The sequence below is a fragment of the Vombatus ursinus genome, unplaced genomic scaffold (genome assembly GCF_900497805.2).
Source record: "Vombatus ursinus unplaced genomic scaffold, bare-nosed wombat genome assembly UNPS02014814.1, whole genome shotgun sequence".
NCBI classification, from domain to species: Eukaryota; Metazoa; Chordata; class Mammalia; order Diprotodontia; family Vombatidae; genus Vombatus; species Vombatus ursinus.
Genome location: NW_020954592.1, coordinates 15,371,672 through 15,396,719, shown reverse-complemented (window position 1 = coordinate 15,396,719; position 25,048 = coordinate 15,371,672). Strand labels below are relative to the sequence as shown.

Sequence of the window (25,048 nt, the reverse complement as noted above, 5' to 3'; positions counted from 1 at the left end):
CTGTTCAAGTCACTCTCTCTACTCAATAAACTCCAATAGCTCCCTACTGCCTCCAGGAGGAAATGCTATGGGGTTATCTACCCTGGCACTGGCAGTTCAGAGCCTTGCTATGCTGGTGCCACTGGGTTGTGGCCCCTAGCAGGCTTTTGCTCCTAAAAGGAGTTGCCTGTTCTCGTGCCTATGACGGGCAGAGAGAGAAGGAAGTGAAGTGAAACCTGACTGAGGCTTTCCTGAAATAGTTTTCTAGGAGAAGCAGATACCAATCATGAGAGTGGTAACGCAGGGCAGAAGTTCCTTAATGGTAAGTCTTTGGTGTGAATGGTTATTCTCCTCAATGATATTTTAAAAAATGTCCATGTCCAACCAATCTGGTACTTTACCTGGAATTCAAAACTTTGGTGGCTTATGACTACATAAACTGACATTTCAGGGAGAGTAATCCTCCCTTAGACCTGACCTGTATTAGATTTTAGGAGATAACACAGGAGGAGGGAAAAGGTGCTTTTTGAACAAAGAAGTAAGGAAGAAGGTGGTATGGTGTTACATTCTTATGTATACACAATACCTGTTTTCAGCAGAAAAGCTCAAGATGACTGAGGAAAATCACACCTTGACAATTGACTTTATCCTCATTGGATTTACAAATCACCCAGAGATGAAGGTCATATTATTTGTGGTATTCCTTGTAATCTATCTGATAACCATTGTTGGAAATCTTGGACTGGTGATATTAATTTCAACTGAACCTCGACTTCATACACCTATGTATTTCTTTCTTGGTAACTTGGCTCTTATGGATGCTTGCTGTGGCTGTGCTGTAACTCCCAACATGTTGGTGAACCTCTTTTCCAAGGATAAGATAATTTCTATCTATGAATGCATGACACAATTTTATTTTCTTTGTGTGGTTGAAACTTCAGACTGTTTTCTTCTGGCAGCTATGGCATATGACCATTATGTGGCCATCTGTAACCCACTGCACTATCCCATCATGATGTCAAAGAAGCTCTGCATGCAGATGCTCATTGTGTCATATGTAGGTGGTAATCTGACTTCTGCAGTTCATGTAGGTTGTGTATTCAGGTTGATTTTCTGTAGGTCTCATCGAATAAATCATTTTTTTTGTGATGTAATTCCATTGTTCAGACTGTCCTGTGTTGACCCTTATATTAATGAACTGATGATGTATATGTTTTCAGGTTCAATTCTAGTCTTTACCATAGTTATTATCTTAGTTTCTTATCTTTACATCCTTTTCACTATCTTCAGAATGAAATCCAAGGAGGGGCGAGGCAAAGCGTTTTCCACCTGTGCATCCCATTTTGTGTCTGTCTCAATATTCTATGGTTCTCTTCTCTTCATGTACATTCGACCAGGTTCTGTTAATGAAGGAGATAAGAACATGCCAATTGCTATTTTTTATACAATAGTCATTCCCTTTTTAAACCCTTTTATTTATAGCCTGAGGAACAAGGAAGTAATCAGTGTCCTGCAAAAGAATTTGAAGAAAAAAATATCTTGGGATATTTGAAACAAAATTTATTCTCCATGACTTATTGATTCAAATACAACAAAACTTTTCCTAAGAAATGACACAGAGAGAATAAATTTACATTTTTATTACGTATCATTAAATTACATAATCCTAAGGTTGAATTGAGCCAACAATATGAAAAGGAATAAATAAGTTCAAGAATATTTTTTTACTCTAAGACTAAAATCAATCCAGCAGGAAATCATTTATTGTTTCTTATCTACCAGGCTCTGTGCCAAGCCTTTGGAATGTGGAGACAAGAGTGGAACAGTCCCCAGTCCCTTTATATTACAGCGTAAATTATAAAAGGTTGGAGAAAATTTATGGATATAGAGACATCTACAAAGCAGACAAAAGGTAACTTTGAAAAAAATAGCAATTGGAGAAGATCAAATAAGGCCTCCTATAGAAAGTGGCATCTCTTGACATTTCCTCAAGTAACCATTTTTGAAAGTTTATTTCCATACAATATGTCTGCTGTCCCTTTATTATAGTTGGAAGGGATCTCTGAGGCCAACTATGCCAACACATGCATTCTGCAGATGAGGAAACAGACCAAGAAGAAGCTAAGCTCCTTACCCAAGATTATAAAGGATTTAAACATCAGAGGAAGGCTTTGAACTCAGGTTCTTCAATTATTGATCTTTCCACTGTCCCACACTGCCCATCTCTTTGGTGGCACTAGCTGCCATTCATTTCAATGTCATTATTAGCTAGCTAACCTGGAAATGACATGTCAATAAATTTAAGCAATTTCTTGTCTAGCTATATTCAGTTTATCTATAAGCAGCCAAGGTCACCAAAAACATTTGACGAGAACACATTTTTTATAAAATATATAAAAGAGAGAAATGGGACTCATCTCCAAGCCCCAAGTTAGCAAGGAAGACTGTATAGTAACAACTCTTCCCAGAAACTTAGTCCTCATCTCCATGCAGCCTGGCACCTCCCCAACTGTGGATTCCCTCCTCCCCAGTTATTCCCAGGTTCAAGGACTATTTTTGGTAAATTGGAAACTCAAAATCATACTTTGTGGACCCCCATCAATATTTCTTTTATAAGACCTCCAGAGAAGCTAGGTGATTTGACAATGATCACATAGCAACTAAGCATCAAAGGAAGGATTTGAACACAGTAGTTCAACACAGAAGATAAGTAACAGCACTGCAAAACAAATAAGAAGGAAATTTTTCCTCAGAGTACAGGGTTACACTTTCCTGCAAATGCCTACACCACCTCAATGTAATTCAATAGGAATTTATTAAGCAACAAACATATACATATACATATTGAGATATCATTGAACTGTTGCCACAAACTAGATGGTATCTGTATGTGTGTGTACTGGGATGATAATCTCATAGAACTGTTGCTACAGAGTTGTATCTGCTGCTTTGCTATTTTCCTTGTTGTTGCCACCTTCAGGCCTTTCTTGGAAGTAAAATCTGCCTATGTTTCCTCTGTGAGTTTTCTGCAGCTCTCAGGGGCCAGCCTTGTTAGGCAGTCAGTCAGGCAATCAGGCAGACAAGCAGTAAGTATTTATTAAGCCCCTATCATGTGCCAGGCACTGTGCTAAGCATTGGCCATACAAAGAAAAGAAAAGACTGTTACTGCCCTCAAGGAACTCATTATCTAATGGGGGAGACAACAAATATATGTTAAAACAAGCTATATATTGGATAAATAGGAAATAATTAACAGAGGGAAAACACCAAAATTAAGAGGAATTGGGAAAAGCTTATAGAAGGTAAGATTTTAGTTGGTACTTGAAGGAAGTCAGAGAAGTCAGTAGGCAGTGATGAGAAGGGACAGCCTTTCAGCCATGGAGGACAGCCAGTTAAAATTTCTGGAACCAAGAAAAGGAGTATATTGAAAGAGCCAAGAGCCCAGTGTCACTGGATCAAAGAGTTTATGGTGGGGTGTAAGGTGTAAGAAGACTAGAAAGGGGGTGGGGAGGGTAGCTAGAGTTCAAATCCAACTCAAGACACATACTAGCTGTGTGACCCTGGGCAAGTCACTTAACTTGTTTCCCTTAGTTTCTTTAACTGTCAAATGGTGATAATAAGAGCACCCCTCTCATAGCATTGTTGTAAGGATCAAATGAGATGATATTTGTAAAGTCCTGAGCATAGTTTATGGCACATAGTAGCTACTAGATAAATGCTTAATCCCTTCTCTTCCCTCCAGATGAAGATGAAATAAAGAAAATTATTAAAAACTCATTTGCTCAATTACATCTGAGCAAAATTGATAATTAAAATGAAATAGGTGAATATTTGCAAAAGTATGAAATGCTCAGATTAATGAAATAAGAAATAAAGCATTTGAATTAGCTAATCTCAGAAAAAGAAATTGGTTAGCCATAAATGTATTCCCAAAGGAGAAAAAAAAATAAAATAAAGCAGATGGATTTAAAAGTGAATTTTATCAAATAAGTGAAGAAAAATAAACTATATTACATAAATAATTTGCAAACATAGGAAAGGGGATCTTATTAAACTCCTTCTATGAGACTAATACAATTCTAATAACAAAACCAGGAAGAGATAAAGCAGAGAATTATAGAACACTATCACTAAGAAATATCAATACAAAATATTGAATAATACATTACCAAAAGATTCTACAACAAAATTTTAAAAAAATACTATATGCTATGGGGACATTAGATTTATTTCAAGAATACAGAATTGGTTCAATATTAGGAAGTCCTTAAACATAATAGATTTTATCAATAAAAACTAATAAAATCAGATGAAAATATCAAATAGGTACAAAAAAGCCTTTTTCCAAAATATAAAAAAGCATTAGCAAGCATAAGTATAAAGGGACCATTCCTTAATAGATGATAATGGTAAGTCTTATCTATCTAAAAATCAAGAATGAATGGATGAATAAAGTATTTATTAAGCACTTACCATATGCAAAGCACCTTTTTAAGCACTGGGGATTCAAGTCAAAAAGTAAAACAGTCCTGGGTTTCATGAAGCTCACATTCTAATGGAGGAGACGACACAAATGGATAACTTCAACTGTAAGTCTGATGGAAAGGTCCCATGGTCCTTAAAGTGCAGCAGCAAAGCAGATGGCAATGTCTCTTCTTTAATGTCATCTTTGCTGACAAGGATGATGAGACAGCTGGTTGTACAGTGGATAGAGCACTGGGCCTGGAGTTAGGAAGATATGAGTTCAAATCCAGCCTCAGACACTTATTAGCTATCTGACCTTAGGCAAGTCATTTAACCTCTGCTTGCCTCAGTTTCCTCAACTGTAAAGTCCCAAAGTCTTTTAATTATGCATACCCTTTGACCATATGTTACTACTTCAAGGCATATACTCCCAAGAGTTCAAAGACAGAATGCAGATCCCATATGAACAAAAATATGTATAGCAATCTTTTGTTTTAGAAAAAAACAGGAAGCAAAGTATGGTATCCATCTATTGAGGAATGGCTGTAGAAATTATGGTATATGAGTGTACCATTAGATATTATTGAAAGTCACATATTTGGAGAAATCTAAGAAGAGTTTCATGAGCTAATTCAGAGGAAAATGAGAAAAACCAGGAAAAAAATTATGCAATTATTGTAAAGGGAAAAAACCAAAACTAAAAACTAGAAAGAAAACTGAAGAATGAAAAACCATAATCACTGCAATGACCAATCAAGACTTCAGAATATTTATGATGAATCATGCTTCCTCTCTCTTGGCAGAGGCATGATGAACTAAAAGTACAAAATGAGACATTTTCACAGAGGATCAATATATAGATTTGTTTTTACCTTTCTATGGTTATTTATTATAAGGGAATATTTCTCCTCACACCAACCAGGGGAGAGTTTGGGGGAAGAATGTTAGTGAAAGTGACACTTAAATAAAGGAAGGAAAGAAAGAGCATCAATGGATCATTCTTAAAATACACAAAAGAGAGCAGAAGGAAGTTAATAAGGGGACACAGAGAAGCAGGATAATATTGGAGCTACCATGCTAGATTAAATATTTATGTGTATATTTAAAACAAACTGCATGAATAGAGATTCATAGTGTCATATACAATACTCTTTTTCTGTTCTTTGTGTAAGGAAATGTTCATGATTATTGATTTTTGTCAAATTCATAATGATTAAGATTTTTTTAAAACATTCAGAAGTATGCCCCACCTAGGTAGAAAACCACAAACTTCCTTCTTTAACCACACACACAAAAATGCATTTCCTTAGTCATTTTATATCTCTGAAGCAAAGATTCAGGTGATTTTCATTTTTATGCAAGTGAGAACTGTAAAACATTTGTTAATTTTCTTCTCTTTGGAACAGTGATGCTTGCCTGAAAAGCCCGAGTTCCTTACATTTTTGCTGGTTTTGATTTTGTTTTGATACTTGAAATTTGAGATAGAGCAGAGTCATATAGTATTCCACAAATATACTTATTGTAAAAATGCACTTTTCAGCCTAAATATAGGTTTTCACTATATCAAATTTATCAAAGTCTTCCTGTGCCATCATAAATTTTTACCATACCATAAGAGACATAAGATTTTTAGAAAATCTTTTTTAAAACAAAATAGGAAGTCAATATACAATGAAATGACTAAGTCTAACTATACATTATCTTATCTCTGAAACATCAATACATTCTTGTAGAATTAAACTAGGAAGAACCAACTAAAACCACATCCTCTTCTATGTCTTGAGAGGCATAAAAAGGTTGCATCTTCGGTTATCTTAAATAACCTGCCCTTTTCCCTCCACCTACCCCCTAAATTTAGTTTAGCTATTAAATGTAAATTTTAGACCACACATTTCAATATTATTAGCTTCATAAATATTATTTATAATTAGGTGCTATGACATGTTATAATCACACAAAAATTCTCCTAGGGAGAAGTATGTCTCCCTTTATACTGTTCAGTGCTGAAACCTAAAGTACAGTTTCTTCATCTGTAAGGTTTTCTAAGTATAGGACAAAAAGTATAAGCATAATTCATTAAATAGGAAAGTGGGAAAGGTAAAAACAAGAATAGAAAGAACATACTCCACTATTCATCTCTAGGTATCTTCTTTTTTTTCTTTTTTTTCTTTTTTTTATTAATTTATTTTGATTTATCAACAATCACTTCCATAAGCTTTTGAGTTTTAAATTTTTCTACTCCCTACCTCCCTCCCCAAGATGGCATGCAATCTAATATAGGCTATACATATACATTCTTATTAAACATATTTTCACATTAGTGATGTTGTAAATAAGAATTAGAATTAATACGAGGAACCACCAGAAAGAGGAAACAAAACACAACAGAAGAAAAAAAATAGCAAATAGTATGCTTTGATCTGCATTCAAACTCCATACTTCTTTCTTTGGATATGGACAACATTTTTCATCATGAGGCTTTTGGAGATGTCTTAGATCCTTGTATTGCTGAGAGGGTTAAGTCTATCAAAGTCAGTCATCACTTAATTGTAGCTGATACTGTGTACAACATTCTCCTGGTTCTGCTCACTTCACTCAGCATCAAACCATATGAGTCTTTTTAGGTTCATCCGAAGTCTGCCTGTTCATCATTTCTTATAGCAGAATGTATTCCATTACGTTCATATATTACATTCACAATTATGATAACTATCTGTGTCTTTCTCTTCATCCTTCCCCCCCCCATTTATACTTCTTATTCTCCTTTCTCCTTTTCCCTCCTCCACTAATGTTTTGCTTTTGACCACCACCTCCCTCAGTCCCACCTCCCTTCTATTAGCCCCCTCCCTTTTCTTTCCCCTTTTCCCTCATACTACCTATAGGGCATGTTAGATTTCCATACCTAACTGATTATGTTATTCCCTTCTTGAGCCAAATCTGATGAGAGTAAGGTTCAAACAATGCTCATGTCCCTCCCTTCTTTCTCTCTGCTGTAATAGGTTTTTGTGCCTTTTCCTGTGATGTAATTTACCCTTGTCTGACTCCTCCCCTTTTCTCTCAGTACATTTTCTTAGTTAGATCAGATTAATTCACTTACTTGGATTCATTTAACCTACTTGATTAGATTTTCTTTCATCATTACATCAAAGTCAATTTATATCCACCCCCTTTATATATACACCCCTTTTACATGGTGTAATAACAATACAGTTCTCAAGAGTTACAAGTTTCATCTTCCCTTGTAGGGATGTAAAGAGTTTGTCCTTATTACTAACATGTTGTTTTATTTACCTTTTTATGTCTCTCTTAAGTCTTGTATTTGAAGATCAAATTTTCTTTTGAACTCTGGTCTTTTTATCAGAAAGGTGTGGAAGTCCCCTATTTTCATTGAATATCCATCTCCTCCCCTGAAAGATCATGCTCATTTTCACTGGACAGTTGATCGTTGGTTGTAATCCAAGCTCCTTTGCCTTATGGAATATCATATTTCACTCCCTACAGCCTTTTTATGTAGAAACTGCAAGGTCCTGTGTACTCCTGACTGTGGTTCCATGATATTTTAATTGTTTCTTTCTGGCTACTTACACAGTATTTTCTCTTTGACCTGGTAATTTTGGAATTTGGCTACTATATTCCTCGGCATTTTCAATTTGGGATCTCTTTCAGGAGGTGATTGGTGGATTCTTTCTATGGCTATTTTACCCTCTGGTTCTAGGACCTCAGGTCTGTTTTCCTTTATGATTTCCTGAAAGATACTGTCCAGGCTCTTTTTTTTCATTGTGATTTTCAGGTAGACCAATAATTTTTAAATTGTCTCTCCTGGATCGATTTTCCAGGTCAGTTGTTTTACCAATGAGATATTTCACATTTTCATCTATTTTTTCATTCTTTTGTTTTTGTTTGATTGATTCTTGCTCTCTCATAGAGTCATTAGCCTCCACTTGCTCAATTCTAATTTTTAACAAATTGTTTTCTTCTATTAGATTTTGTACCTCCTTCCCCATTTGGCGAATAGTATTTTTTAGGGACTTGTTTTCTTCAGTGTACTTTTTTTCCAGTTGGCCAATTGTATTTTTTAAGGACTTGTTTTCTACAGTTAATTTTTGTCCTTCCTTTTCCAAGTTATTGACTCTCTCTTGCATAGCTCTCATTTCTTTTCCCATTTTTTCTTCTACCTCTCCCATTTGACTTTGAAAATCCTTCTTGAGTTCTTCTAAGAAGGCTTTTTGGGCTTCAGACCAGTTCATATTTCCTTTTGAGGATCCGGATGTGGGTTTGTTGACAATGTTGTCCTCTTCAGAATTTCTGCCTTGATCTTCACTCTTCCCATAATAAGAATCTATCATACATTGCTTTTTGTTCATGGTGTTTGCTTATTTTCTGACCTTTAAAGAGATTGGGCTCTCCTGCTGGGGAGCAGAGGGTACTGGCCCAAGCTTCTTGTGTTGGGAGCCTGGGACCTGATCCATGGCTTTATGTGCTGGGGCCTCCAATGTTGACAGTTGGAGGCTGTAGGATTCTGACAGCTTATCTGGTGTTGGGCGGGAAAAAAACCATGCTGGAACTCTAGGGATAGGATTGGGTAGTGTGGCTCCTGGAGATTTCCTGTTCACCCAGGCCTTTCCTTCCTTTTACTTTCTTCAGCTCTTGTCAGATGAATGTTGTGGGGTGTTTATTCTCCTGGGGCCCCTTGAAACCCTGCTTCCCTTAGTTTTACTAAGGGACTGGGAGAGCCGGTTGCTGTAGAATGCCGAGGCACCTGCTGGTTTTCTGAGATGGTTTCCACCAGTTCCCCTGCCCTCAATGAGGCACTCGGGGTCCAGGTGTTGGTGTTTACCTGCTCCACCACCTGGGCTTCAGGATCTCCTCCTGGTATGCTGAGGTAGGGCTTTCCACTAGCTTGCCGGGATGCCTCCCATTCTGTACTGCTTCCCTTCCCCCAGGGAAGAAGGGGCCTTTACAATTAATTCCTCAAACTACCTGGGCTACTGCACTGCTGCACCCCATCTTTCTTCTGGTTCAGCTGTTCCAGGGTTTTTCCTGGGATGATATTTTCTGGGCTTTCAGCAGTTAATAAGGGAGCGTAAGAGAGACTCACCTCTTATTTTGCCATCTTGGCTCCCTGGAGTGGAAGTCTCTAGGCATCTTCTTAAAAATGAAAATGCATGCATCTCTTATATTTTTAAGATGGATTAGTGGAGCTGCTTTCAAGATTCCTATAGCAATTTCCTCTAATCTCAATTCTTTTATCCTTTTTTTCCTATCGCTCCTCATCCCTGGCCTAATCCCAACCCTGGATTAATTCTAGTATTCTTGTCTGCTCCTACTGTGTAGTTAAACAGAATTGGAAGCATTCACAAAACCAGTCTGGGTAAGCTACAAGTGTGACACTGATTACCCTAGTCTTGGCTGTTTGCAGACCAAGTATGTTATAGCTCTCCCCTCCCTGAGGATTCTCTGCTACCTTTATGGGGATTTGGTGCATCCAAGCTCTTTGCCAGTAGCTTAGTCTTCATCAATGGTGTTCCTCAAGTATGTGGGTAGGGGAGGGGTGGATGTGGATTCCCCTACATCACAGTTCTATTTAGCCACTAACAGATTAGCTTTTACAAAGAAAAATAATATTTCAAAGGTGTAATCCCAAATATACAAATTTACTCCACAGTATATACAGCTTAATCTCCATACCCCTTGTACACCTCAGTCTCTGGGAAGGGGAAGAGAATTAGGTTCATAACACAGCTCAAATCCTACAGAGCACAGTCCCGTTTCTAAGTCCAAACCCAACTTGGGGCTCCAGTCCCAGGTACCCTAGCTTCTCAGGACTTCCTTGCTGGGATGGATAACTGCAACATCCCACCTGGAATCCTGACTCTAAGGTCACCATGACTTGAACATCCAGGTCCAGTGTGGATCACTGCCAGCCCCTGAAACTTAGAAGGACTTTTGTTGTTGTTTAGTAGTTTCAGGTATGTCCAACTCTTTGTGACCGCATTTGGGATTTTCTTGGCAGAGATACTGAAGTGGTTTGCCATTTTTCTCCAGCTCATTTTACAGATGAGAAAACTGGGGCAAATGTAGTTAAGTGAATTTCACAAATAGCTACTAAGTGTCTGAGGGCAAATTTGAACTCGGATCTTCTTGTCTCCAAGCCAGGTGCTCTATCCAATGTGCCACCTAACTGCCAACAACTGAGAAGGACAAATGACACCTGCAGTCTCACTTAGAGTCAAGTAAATGTTTTGCTTCAGTTCATGATGTATATTTGGTGAGTGAACTGTGATCTTTATCCTCTGGAACATCAGGAAAAGACAAGCAGGAAAGAGAGAAACTGTCTCAGTTTGATAGTTTTTTAAAGAGGCAGCTTGTTCTGGCTACATAGCCAGTCAAACAAGGCTACTCTCACCCATGTGGCAGGAGGATGCAGAAGACCTCCGTGTTAGGCAATCTGGGAGTGCTCCAATGTCCTGTTATAAGTTTTGGTTATCTCAATCAATCAATCAACATTATTAAGCACTCACTATGTGCCTTAGTCAGTGACACACTTAGTCAGTGCTAAGCAATAGGGATGCAAAAAGAGACAAAAGACAGTCCCTGTCCTTAGGGAGCTCTTTATTAAATGGAGGAGACATGCATGCAAACAAATACATACATCTAAGCTATGTACAAGATAAATAGGAAATTATTAAAAGAAGGAAGGAGCTAGAATTAGAAGACTTGGGAATGGCATACTTTGGAAGATGGGATTTTAGGTGGGACTTGAAGGAAGCCAGGGAAAATTGGAGGGAAAGAAGAGGGAGGAGAGCATACCAGGCATGGAAAAAAGAGAGAAAATGCCTAGATCTGGGAGATGGAGTGTCTTATTCATGGAAGAACAAGGAAACCAGTGTTATTGGATCCAAGAGTAGATGGCTGGGAATAAGGTGTAAGAAGACTGGAAAGGTAAGAAGGCGGTAAGTTATGAAGTGCTTTGAATGCCAAACAGAGCATTTTGTATTTACTCCTGTAGGTGACAAGGAGCCACTGGAGTTTAGTGTGTGTGTATGTGCATGCGTGTGTGTGTTTGTGTGTGTGTGTGTGTGTGTGTGTGTGTGTGACATGGTTGGATCTGAACTTTAGGAAAATCACTTCAGTGGCTAGATGGAGGATGGATTGGAGTGGGAAGAGACTTGAAGTAGGCAGACCCACAAATGGGCTATTTCCATAGTCCACGCATGAGATAATGAGGTTCTGACCTAGAAGGGGGTGTATTTGAGATGTTGTAAAGGTGAAGTTGACAAGCCATGGCAATAGATTGGATTTGGGGGGTTCTCACTGTAGAAGGTCTATCTTTTTTTTAAATTTTTAATTGATTTCCTATCCTATTCTCCAAAGAGGCTATTCTAAACCTTCTTTTCTTTCCTCCTATCTCCCACACTTTTCCCTCCTACACTCTTTCATGTGAGGACCTTGCCACTCTACTGAGAAAATTGAGACCATTCATTGTGTGCTTCCTTTCTTCCCTTTCTTGAAAAATAGGGTCTCAAAATCTCATGTCATTATCTTCCACTCTCCTTCTTTCCTCCAGTCCTCTGATAGTGACATAATTCTCCTTTTCAAGGTTAATCTCTACATCTGCCCTTGATCCTGTTCTCTATTATTCAACCTTTTCTTACCTACTAATTCATTTCCTACTGCTTTCAAACAGGCTTCTGTCCTTTATCTTTAAAAACAAAATAAAACAAAAACACAAAAAATAATCTTTATTAATCCCTACCATCCCCTCAAACTATCATCTTATTATCTTTTCTCAGTCAAAATGTCTAAATTCATTGTTAACACTTTTTCATTTCTCACTCAGTCCCCAACCCTTTACAACGAGCTCTCCAAAACTCATACTCAACTGAAACTATTCTCATCAAAGTTAACAATAATCTCTTAATTGCCATGGCAGCATGGAAGTTGAGGTCCTATGGTATATGTTCTCAGAGTGGTGAATAAGTGTAGCAGGCCAGCCTCTACTTCAAAGAACAAAGGACTTGATCCACTGCACCACCTATAACCATACCTTTAAGAACCGAGGAAAGGTATGGAAAGGTTTTACTCTTTCACTTCCCATCTGTGTGTCTGTTTGCTAATGGGTGTTTTACATGATTTTCTCTCTATTCTTTCAAGTTATTTCTTTATTCTCATTTTTGTTTCACATAAAATCCATGGTCCATGGTAGATGCTGGATACTACATGTCAGTATTTTATTTTGTACTGGGAATGGGAAACTGGATGAAACCAATGACTAGCTGGAAACACCCATAATTTAAATAGATCAGAGCTTTTAAAACTTATTCCTGATGATCAGAATTTGGCCATCAGAGAATTCTAGAGCTATCTTCAAGTAATTATGTTTATTAATCACCTGTGCTTATATACTCTTTAAAATAGCAGAGAAAGGGATCCATGTGGAACAAAGGGACATTTTAATCCCAGGCTAGAATGCAGGTCATTCCTATAGTCAGGGGTGTAGCTAGGACCTCAATTGCTCTAAGTCTCTGGCACAAAAGTTTTAAAAGGGTCAGGGAGAAGTGTGCCCTGACATAAAGGTCACAACCTATTGGCCACCTAGTGAAAAGAGAAAAGTGCGATCTAGGAGGAATCAATTCCTCAACACAGAGAGAAGAGTAAAAGAGAGTGGAGCATGTACTCTACAGTAAAATCTGCCAGTTATGGTATCTACCATTGTTCCAGTCTTTGAGGTTCATAACTTTGGTGTTATCCTTGAACTCTCATTCTTCCTCACTTCATATATTCAGTCAGCTGCCAGATCTTGCTGTTTCTACCTCCACATCAACTGCATCAACCCCCATTTTCTCTACTCTTATAGCCACCAACATAGATCAGGTCCTTATCACTTTTTACTCTACAAGAGGAGCAAAGGACCTCAAATTGGTCAATCTCCTTGCTTCAAGTCTCTCTCCACTCTGATCCAGCCTTCACACAGTTCCAAAAGTGATGATTTTCCCTGTGTGAACATCTGACTTCCCTATTTCAATGACTTCCTACTGCTTCTAAAATAAAACATAAAATCTTTTGTTTGGCTTTTAAGGACTTTTCATTCTACTTTAGAGTATCATGAGGCTTCATGAAAAATCACAAGCTTTATAAGATCATGGAAAAACTTTGAAAAGTACTTAACCATATCTTGGTAATATACCCACATTTTTTGTGAATTCTTTATTGCTATTTGAATTCAGAATGCTACATTTAAAACAAACAAACAAAATCCAAGATATTTCCAGACTCATGATATGTTACTATCCTTTCCATACTTTAAAATATATTCCAACTAGACTTTTGTTTCTAACACAAGGCAGTTCATTTCCCATCTGCTTTCCTTTGCAATGGCTTTTCCCTATGTTTGAATGAACACCATTCTCACTTCCACTTTGTATAATCTCTAATTTCCTTCTAGATAAAGTTCAAGCACTTATTTCTTTGAAAAATCTTTCTTGATTCACTCAACTGTTAGTGCTCCCCCTTCCTAACTGCTTTTAATTGTATTTCACTACATTTTATAGTTATTCTGAATATAATTCTTCTGTATGTATTTAAATATGCATCTCTTATATCCCTTAATAGAATGTAAGCTTTCTGAGAATTGGAACTGTTTCATTTTTCATTTCATTTTATATCTGGAACTATCTTTGTACAGAGCCTGACACATAATATGTCCTTGGTAAATACTGACTGACTGGTTGACTGACCTTTTTTGAGTAAATAATTACCATTTAATTTATCCTAAAAAAAATCATAATTATCATATTACATTTGTCTTACACCCCAAAATGTGTCTCATTCTGCACGTGTAGAATATCATTTCTCTGTCAAGGGATGGGTAGTATTATTCATCACAGGTCTTCTATAATCATAGTTGAGGATTGTATTGATCTTTCAAAATTTTTCATTTTTACAATGTTGTTGTTAGAATAAAAATTTTTCTCCTGTTTTTGTCCACTTCCTATTGAATCAGGTCCTCTAAATCTTCCAAGGTTTCTCTGATTTCTTTTTCTGCTTAACTATGCAGAACTGTTGGGGCAGAGCCAAGATGGTGGAGTAAAAGCAGTGACTTGTTTGAGCTCTCCCCCAAATCCCTCCAAATACCTGTAAAAAGTGGCTCTAAACAAATTCTAAAGCAGCAGAACCCACAAAAAGAAAGAGTGAAATAAATTTCTAGCCTAAGACAGCCCAGATGGTTGATTGAAAAGATATATTGCACCAGGCAGGGAGAGGAACACAGTTTGGGGTGGGCACGCAGGCAAAACAGGCCTCAGTGAACCTGGAGCAGGCCTCAGAGGACTGAATCACAGGCAGCTGTATGTATATGTATGTAGATAGATGATAGATAGATAGATAGATAGATAGAGGGCACAGGGTGAGTTGAAGATGAAGGGGTGATATCTGGAGAATAAAATTAAGGGGTGAGAGAGGATTATACTGGGAGAAGGAGAAAGGGAGAGGTAGAATGGAGTAAATTATCTCACATGAAACAGACAAGAAAAGGCTTTTATAGTGGAGGGGAAATGGGGAAGGTGAGAGGGAATGAGTGAATCTTATTCTCATAGGATTTGGCTTAAAGAGGGAATAACATACACACTCAATTGAGTATGGAAATCTATCTTACCCTACAGGAAAATAGGGGGACAAGAGAGCAGGGAGATAATAGAGGAGAAGGTAGATTGGGGGAGGGGGTAATCAGAAGCAAACACTTCTGAGGAGGGACAGGGTCAAAAGAGAGAATAGAACAAATGGGGGACAGGATAGGATTAAGCGAAATATAGTTAGTTTTTCACAACATGATTACTATGGAAGTGTTTTGCATAACTACACATGTATAACCTGTATGGAGTTGCTTGCCTTTTCAATGAGGGTGAATGGAGAGGGAGGAAGGGAGAAAATTTGGAACCCAAAGTTTTAAAAACACATGTTAAAAAAATTATTTTCACATACAACTGGGAAATACGAAATACAGGAAATGGGGTATAGAAATCTATCCTGCCCTACAGGAAACTAGAAGAGGAAGGAGGGAAGAGGCAGAGAAATAGAAGGGAGGGCAGATTAAGGGAAGGGATATTCAGAATGCATGCCATCTTGGGATGGGGGGAGGGGTGAGATGGGGACAAAATTGGGAACTCAAAATCTTGTGGAAGTGAATGTTAAAAACTAAAAATAAATAAATTTAAAAAGAAAAAACTATTGATACATAAGATGGCTCTTTGGGAAGAGGAAGAGAGAAGGGATACTGGGGGAAAGTAATGTAATGTGATGTTAAAAAAAGACAATAAATAATCATCAATAAAATACTTACTTTTAAAAAATCTATGCATAACTATTAAGTGGGATTTTTCTTTTTCTTCATTATGAGGAAAGTGAAAGGGGAAAAATACTAGTTAATTGAAAATAATAGTCAATTTAAAAAATTAAGTCATATTAGGAGAAGGTTGTGTGGAGGAGCAGGATAATTTGAACTGAAAGAGGAAAATGAATTGTGAAAGACTTAGATGAAAGACTTTTAAAGGAGATCAGATATTTCATTCAAGGAGGGGGAAAATGAGAGGACTTCAGAAGAAGAAAGAGAGGGGAAAAGTTTAGAGATGAATGAAGAAAGCATAAGCTAAAGAGAATAAAGATTCCAGGAGAAAGACACAAGCAGAAGGATCAAAAGACAATGGAAGGAGAAATAGAAAGAGAAGGGCTTAAATTGAAAGAAAATAAGGAAAGAAAGCCATTTGAGGAGAAGGCACTCTGGAAGGAGAGTAAGAAGGAAGTTAGGACAAGATAAAAAAAAGACATCAGTAAGATAAGATATTGGAAATTGGTCATAGTTAAGATATTTGCAAGGTAAAAAAAAAAAGTACTAATCATGTGGAAAGGTGCTAAGGAGGTAAGAATGAAAGTGATAGCTTCAGTTTCCCACAAGAAATTTGCCACATACATTCCTCAGGTTGGCTACAAGCAGGAAAGATGAGGGACTGATGCTGTTACCTCCTACAAGAATGGAGAATAGAGAAAATTAGGGTACAATATTGTTATATCTGCCACATCCAAATAACTTTTAATCTATGCTCAAAAGGCAGGATGGACTTACTTCTAGAAGGTAAAGGGATTCAAGGCAGACTTTTCCACTCTCTAAGTTATCAGAGAGAAAGGAGTGTTCTTTAAAAATATGGAAGAAAGCCTTCAATGCAAAAACAACATTACAGTATCTGACAAAGAATAGAACAACCCTCATCTATATCAGGATGTTGGGAGGCAGAAAAATGAGACAGATGAGAAAGGGGAAGATGACCACTAAATCCAGCTAAGTAATAGCTGTAAAGCCAATCTCAAAGAAGGGGAAGATAGAACACTGCTGATGTATAGTTATCAAATGAGATAACATAGAGAACAGGAAGAACAGTGGTAGAGATACTCAGAAATTTGTGGTCAACAAATCTCAAGAAAAGAGCCAGTGATTAAAATCTGTATTTTCAGATGATAGACAGATGCACAAAGACTGGCTAACAGGCAAGGTATACCAGATTAACAACACATGAAGATCAATCTGATATTATAGATTTTATTAAGACTTGGTCGTCTGGCTGGGATATGAACGTGGTTGGAAAGATATATTTTATTTCAAAAAAACAGAATATATAAAAAGAAAGGGTTGGAAGTAGTGGAGACAAAGTAGAAAAGTAGATTAAGAAGATATTCTCACGTAGAGAAATCAAGAAACTAGAGAAAGATACCAGGTTAAAGATCAACAATGGCAAAAAGTTAAAGAGTTGGTGAAATAGATCACAAGCCCAATGTAGAGACTTGAGAACAGTAGTGATGGAGACTTTGGTTATGGGGACATCTGCAGGCATTCTCTCTGAAGAAAGCAAAATAGCTAATAAGTTTTTTAATTGTTTTTATTTTTTGAATAATTTATTTATTTTTACTTTTCAACATTCACTTCCATAAGATTTTGAATTCCAAATTTTCTCCCCCTTCCTCTCCTCCCCCCTCCCCAAGATAGCATGTAATCTGATATAGGCTCTACTCATATATTCATATTAAGCATATTTTCACATTAGTCATGATGTATAGAAGAAGTAGAACTAATGGGAGGAACCATGAGAAAGAAGAAATGAAACAAAACAACAAAAGAAAAGGAGAGCAAATAGTATGCTTCCATCTGCATTCAGACTCCATGGTTCTTTTTCTGGACATGGATAGCATTTTCCATCATGAGTCTTTTGAAGTTGTCTTAGATGCATGCATTGCTGAGAAGAGCTAAGTCGATCAAAATCAGTCCTCGCACTATGTGGCTGTTCCTGTGTAGAGTGTTCTCCTGGTTCTGCTCACTTCACTCAGCATCAGTTCATATAAGTCTTTCCAGGTTTGTCTGAAGTCTACCTACTCATCATTTCTTATAGCATAATAGTATTCCATTACATTCATATACCACAACTTATTTAGCCATTTCCCAATTGATGGGCATCGCTTCAATTTCCAGTTATTTGCCACCACACAAAGAGCTGCTATAAATATTTTTGTACATGTGGGTCCTTTTCCTATTTTATGATCTCTTTGGGATATAGACTTAGAAGTGGTATTGCTGGGTCAAAGGGTATGCATAATTTTATAGCCCTTTGGGCATTGCTCTCCAGAATGGCTGGATCATTTCACAACTCCACCAACAATGCATTAATGTTTCAATTTTCCTACATCTTCTCCAACATTTATCATTTTCCTGTTTTGCCATGTTACCCAATCTGATAGGTGTGATGTATCTCAGTCATTTTGATTTGCATTTCACTAATCAATTGTGATTTAGAGCATTTTTTCATAAGGCTATAGATAGCTTTTAATTTAATTTAATTTTAATTTAATTTTACTTACCTCAATGATAATTTTATCTTTCAAATGCTGGAGGAACTGTTAAGGGAATCTCCTATATCTCATTCTTACCAAAGAGGAACCTGTTGCTGGGGTAGAAATGACAGAAACCTTGAGTGAAAATTAATACTATCTTAAAATTTGTAATGGAAAAGAGGAAAGCCATACATAGTCTTCCATGTACCTTATATCCAAGGAGAGTAGATTTCAAAGAATTCAGAAAAAGACTAAGTAATATACATGTATGTGTGTGTCTAAAAATACAGGTATATACACACAAATATACATATGTATACATGGATATGTGCACATGTATATATATACTTACATACATACACAAACACACACATATGAAATCATCCCAGGATAGAAAACCCTCAAGAATGAAACTTTGAAGACATAAAAAAGCAGTTTTAGTAAGAAAGAGAATGGAATTGCCAAGGGAGCAATTTAAGGGGGTATACATGGAACTCATTGACCAATTTACATTTTTAAAAGAAATAAATAGAAGATAATAACAAGTTGGCAATAAAGGATGGTACAAAAACACAGCACAGTGCTGTAAAAATTGTGTTGGGAATATGAAAGCTCAGAGTGAGCTGAGGCTGGCAATGAATGCTAAAGAAAACAAAAGGGTTCTGTTTTGTTTTAAAGCTGTGTTGGGGAAAACAGAAGTGTCAAAATAGGAAGAGAATTGCAATGAGGAGCGGAGAGATGATATGAAAAGGGACTGCAGAGAGAGAGCATGGCTGCTTACCTTTTAACTGGCTTCTGTTTTATCAGCAAAGTGAAAGATATTTTTGAATGAAAAGGCCAGAAAAAAATGTCCAATAGAGAATTGTGGCTTATGCTAAGTCAGGTACTAAGAGAATACCTGGCTAAATATTATGAGTTCAAGGCAATAAACCTGATGAACAACCTGGGTATGGAAAGACCTGGCAGCCATAATTGTTAAGTCACTGCCAGTGATCTCTGAAATATTATTGAGAATGAGAGAGTGTAGTATTTTTCAAAAGGGTAAATATCCTGATTAAAAAAAGAGAGAGGACTTCCACTTCCGGGAGCCAAGATGTCAGAGTAAAAAGGTAGTCACTCTCACCCTCCCCTATCAACCTCTGAAAACTCAGAAAATATCACCCCACAAAAAACCCTGGAACAGCTGAACCAGAAGAAAGATGGGGTGCAGCAGTGCAGTAGCCCAGGTAGCTAGAGGGATTAATGGGAAAGGCCCTTCTTACCCTGGGGGAAGGGGAGCAGTACAGAACCGGGAGTCACCCAGCCAGCTAGTGGAAAGACCCACTTTAGCACACCAGGACGAGATTCTAGTGCCTAGGCATTCTACAGCAAAGAGGTCTCCCAGTGCCTCAGCAAAAATGAGAAGCAGCACTACAAAAGGCCCCAGACAAATAAGCACCAGGCAGCATTTGTCTGAAAGGAGCTAAAGAAAGCAACCTAGAGATGTCCGAAAGTTCCAGCCTTGTTGATTCCAGCCCAACACCAGGTAAACTGTCAGAACCCTACAGCCTCCAACGGCCAACCAGGAGGAGATCCCGAAGCCCAGGTGGTCGAGCAGGCAAACACCAATAGCTGTACCTCCGAGTGCCTCAGTGAGGGTGGGGTAACTGGTGGAAACCAGCTCAGAAAACCACCAGGTGCTTTGGCATTCTACAGCAAAGAAGTCTCCCAGTGCCTCAACTGAAATAAGGGAGGCAGCACTGCAAGGGGCCCCAGGCAGATAAACACCTGGCAGCACTTATCTAAAAGGAGCTAAACAAAGCTAAAGGAAAGGAAAAGCAGGCAACCTAGATTTACCTGAAAGTTCCAGACTTGCTGATTCCAGTCCAACACTAGATAAGCTGCCAGAACCCTACAGCCTCCAACTGCCAACACACAAGGCCCCAGCACACAAAGCCAATGACCAAGACCTAGGCTCCCAACTCAAGAAGCTTGGATCAGTGCCCTCTGCTCCCCAGCAGGAGAGCTTAATCTCTTTAAAGGCCAGGGAATAAAGAAACACCATGAGTAAAAAGAAATATATGATAGATTCATATTATGAGAAGAGTGAAGATCAAGACAGAAATTCTGAAGAGGACAACACTGTCATCAAACCCACATCTGCAACATCAGAGGGAATAAGAACTGCAACATCAAAGGGTCTGAAGCCCAAAAAGCTTTCTTAGAAGAGCTCAAGAAGGATTTTCAAAGTCAAATGAGAGAGGTAGAGGAGTCCTTTAAAAGTACAGTTGGCCAATTGGAAAAAAAGTACAATGAAGAAAATAAATCCCTTAAAAATACAATTGACCAATTGGAGAAGAAAGTACAAAATCTAACAGAAAAAAACAATATGCTAAAAATTAGAATTGAACAAATAGAAACTAATGACTCTATGAGAGAGCACATATCAGTCAAACAGAAACAAAAAAAATGAAAAAATAGATGAAAACATAAAATATCTCATGAGTAAAACAGCTGACCTGGAAAATCGATCCAGGAGAGACAATTTAACAATTATAGGCCTACCTGAAAGTCATGATGAAAAAAAGAGCCCGGACAATATCCTTTAGGAAATCATAAAGGAAAACTGCCCTAAAGTCCTAGAACCTGAAGGTAAAATAACTATAGAAAGAATCCACTGCTCCCTGCCTGAAAGAGATCCCAAATTGAAAATGCCAAGGAATATAATAGCTAAATTCCAAAATTACCAGATTAAAGAGAAATTACTGCAAGCAGCCAGAAAGAAACAATTTAAATATCATGGAACCACAGTCAGGATTACACAGGACCTTGCAGCCTCTACATTAAAAGACCATAGGGCATGGAACATGATTTTCTGTAAGGCAAAGGAGCTTGGAATGCAGCCAAGGATTAACTACCCAGTGAAAATGAGCATGATTTTTCAGGGAAGGAGATGGATATTCAATGAAATAGGGGACTTCCAAATATTCCTCATAAAAAGACCAGAGCTCAACAAAAAAAATTTGATCTTCAAGTACAAGATTCAAGAGAGACATAAAAAGGTAAATGGGACAGAAAGATACAATATGTTGTTAATAAGGGCAAAATGTTTACATCCCTACAAGGGAAGATAACACTTGCAGCTCTTGAGAACTGTATTGTTATTATAACATGTTAAAGGAGTATACATAAAGGGGGTGGATATAAGTTGACTTTGATGTAATGATAAAAAAAAATTAATCAAGTGAATTAAATGGATCCAAGTAAGTGGATTAGCCTGAGCTAAGAAAATGTACTGAGAAAGGAGGAGGCAGGCAAGGGTAAATTACATTACAGGAAAAGACACAAAAACCTATTAGAGCAGAGGTAAAGAAGGGAGGGTGATGAGCATTGTTCAAACCTTACTCTCATCAGATTTGGCTCAAAAAGGGAATAACGTAATCAGTTAGGTATAGAAATCTAACTTGCACTATAGGTAGTAGGAGGGGAAAGGGGAAAAAAGGGAGGGGGGATAGAAGGGAGGGGGAAAGCAGTAAGGGTAAAGGGGAAGAAAAGGGAAAGGGATAATAGAAGGGAGGTGGGACTGAAGGAGGCGCTGGTCAAAAGCAAAACATTAGTGGGGGAGGTGGAAAAAGGAGAAAGAAAAGCATAAACGGGGGGGGGGAAGGATGGAGAAAAAACACAGATAGTAATCATAACTGTAAATGTGAATGGGATGAACTCTCCCATATAACAGAAGCATATAGCAGATTGGATTAAAAACCATAATCCTACAATATGTTGTTTACAGGAAACACATTTGAAAAATAGTGACATATACAGGGTAAAGGTAAAAGGCTGGAGCAAAACATATTATGTTTCAGCTGAAGTAAAAAAGCAGGGGTAGCAATCCTGATCCCAGACAAAGCAAAAGCGAAAATAGATCTTATCAAAAGAGATAAGGAAGGAAACTACATCCTGCTAAAAGGCACCATAGACAACGAAGTAATATCATTACTAAACATATATGCACCAAATGGTACAGCATCCAAATTCTTAGAGGAGAAGTTCAGGGAGTTACAGGAAGAAATAGACAGCAAAACTATACTAGTGGGGGACCTCAACCTCCCCCTCTCTGAACTAGATAAATCTAACCACAAAATAAACAAGAAAGAAGTTAAGGAGGTGAATAGAACATTAGAAAAGTTAGGTATGATAGACCTCTGGAGAAAACTGAATGGGGATAGAAAAGAATAAACTTTTTTCTCGGCAGTACATGGCACATAAACAAAAACTGACCATGTACTAGGGCATAAAAACCTCACAATCCAATGAAGAAAGGCAGAAATAGTAAATGCATCCTTTTCAGATCATGATGCGATAAAAATTATATGTAATAAAGGGCCGTGGAAAGATAGACTAAAAAATAATTAGAAACTAAATAATCTAATCCTAAAAAATGATTGGATCAAAGAACACATCATAGAAACAATCAATAATGTCATTCAAGAGAATGACAATAATGAGACAACATACCAAGACTTATGGGATACAGCAAAAAAAGTTCTTAGGGAAAGTTTTATATCTCTACATGCTTACATAAATAAAATAGAAAAAGAGGAGATCAATGAATTTGTCATACAACTAAAAAAACTAGAAAAAGAACAAATTAAAAATCCTCAATTAAACACCAAATTAGAAATATTGAAAACCAAAAGAAAAATTAATAAAATTGAAATTAAGAAAACCATTGAACTAATAAATAAAACTAAGAGCTGGTTTTATGAAAAAACCAATAAAATAGATAAAACTTTCGTTAATCTAATTTAAAAAAAGAAAGAAGAAAACCAAATTGCTCCTATCAAGAATGAAAAAGGTGAAACTACCACCAAGGAAGAAGAAATTAAAACAACAATTAGGAATTATTTTGCCCAACTATATGGCAACAAATTTGGCAATCTTAGTGAAATGGATATATATTTAGAAAAATATAAATTGCCCAGATTAACAGAAGAGGAAGTAGAATACTTAAATAACCCCATCTCAGAAAAAGAAATTGAAGAAGTCATTGATGAACTCCCTAGGAAAAAATCTCCAGGGCCAGATGGATTTACATGCGAATTCTATCAAACATTTAAAGAACAATTAATTTCAATACTATATAAACTATTTGGTAAAATAGGTAAAGAAGGAATCTTACCAAATTCTTTTTATGATACAAATATGGTGCTAATACCTAAACCAGGAAGAGTCAAAACAGAGAAAGAAAATTATAGACCAATTTCTCCAATGAATATAGATGCAAAAATTCTAAACAAAATACTAGCAAATAGATTACAGCAACTTATCAATCACATGAATGATACACTATGACTAGGTAGGATTTATACCAGGAATGCAGGGCTGGTTCAATATAAGGAATACTATCAGCATAATCCATCATATCAACACCAAAACTAACAGAAACCACATGATTATCTCAATAGATGCAGAAAAAGCTTTTGACAAAATACAACACCCATTCCTATTAAAAACACTAGAGAGCATAAGTATAAATGGAATCTTCCTTAAAATAATAAATAGCATTTATTTAAAACCTTCAGCAAACATAATATATAATAGGTACAAGCTAGCATTTCCAATAAGATCAAGGGTGAAACAAGGATGTCCATTATCACCACTGTTATTCAACATCATACTGGAAACATTAGCTTTAGCAATAAGAGAAGAAAAAGACATTGAAGGCATTAGAATAGGCAAAGAAGAAACAAAGCTATCACTATTTGCAGATAACATAATGTTATACTTAGATAATCCCAGAGAATCAAGTAAAAAACTATTTGAAATAATAAACAACTTTAGCAAAGTTGCAGGCTATAAAATAAACCCACGTAAATCATCAGCATTTCTATATATTACCAACAAAGTCCAACAGCAAGAGATAGAAAGAGAAATTCCATTTAAACTTACTGTAGACATTATAAAATATTTATGAGTCTACCTCCCAAAACAAACCCAGGAACTCTATGAACACAATTACAAAACACTTTTCATGCAAATAAAATCAGATCTAAATAACTGGAAAAACATCAGTTGCTCATGGGTAGGCCAAGCTAATATAATAAAAATGAGAATTCTACCTAAGCTAATTTACTTATTCAGTGCCATACCAATCAAACTACCAAAAATTATTTTATAAAGTTAGAAAACATAATAACAAGATTCATTTGGAAGAACAAAAGGTCCAGAATATCAAGAGAACTAATGAAAAGAAATGCAGGGGAAGGTGGCTTAGCCATTCCAGATCTTAAATTGTATTATAAAGCACCAATCAGCAAAACTGCTTGGTACTGGCTAAGAAATAAAGTGGTGGATCAGTGGAATAGGTTAAGTATGCAAGACACAGTAGTCAATGACTATAGTAATATACTATTTGATAAACTCAAAGACCCCAGCTTCTGGGATAAGAACCCACTCTTTGAAAAAAACTGCTGGGAAAACTGGAGAATAGTATGGCAGAAACTAGGCATAGACCAAAATCTCACACCATATACTAAAATCAAGTCAAAATGGGTACATGATTTAAATATACAGGCTGATACTATAAGCAAACTAAATAAATTAATAAAAAATTAAAAAAAGAGAAAGACTACACAGTTCTTGGCAAAATTCTTGAAGAGGTCATTAAAGTAATGGTTAATGAAGATGTAGAAAAGGGAAGCAGTGATCACCAAGAGTCAGCATGGGTTAATTAAGCACAACATGTAGCAGGCTA

At 36.9% G+C, this 25,048-nt stretch overlaps 1 protein-coding gene across 1 annotated transcript; it reads left to right on the top strand.

Annotated features, from left to right (window-relative positions):
- Positions 1–550: 550 nt before the first annotated feature.
- Positions 551–1,531, top strand: LOC114022978 (olfactory receptor 5K1-like). Its single transcript, XM_027835447.1, has one exon. The coding sequence runs from the start codon at positions 551–553 to the stop codon at positions 1,529–1,531; it is 981 nt and encodes a 326-aa protein (XP_027691248.1).
- Positions 1,532–25,048: the final 23,517 nt, after the last annotated feature.

Excerpts from the sequence above, each read along its gene's own strand:
- LOC114022978 (XM_027835447.1), top strand. The coding sequence starts at position 551 with ATGTATACACAATACCTGTTTTCAGCAGAAAAGCTCAAGATGACTGAG.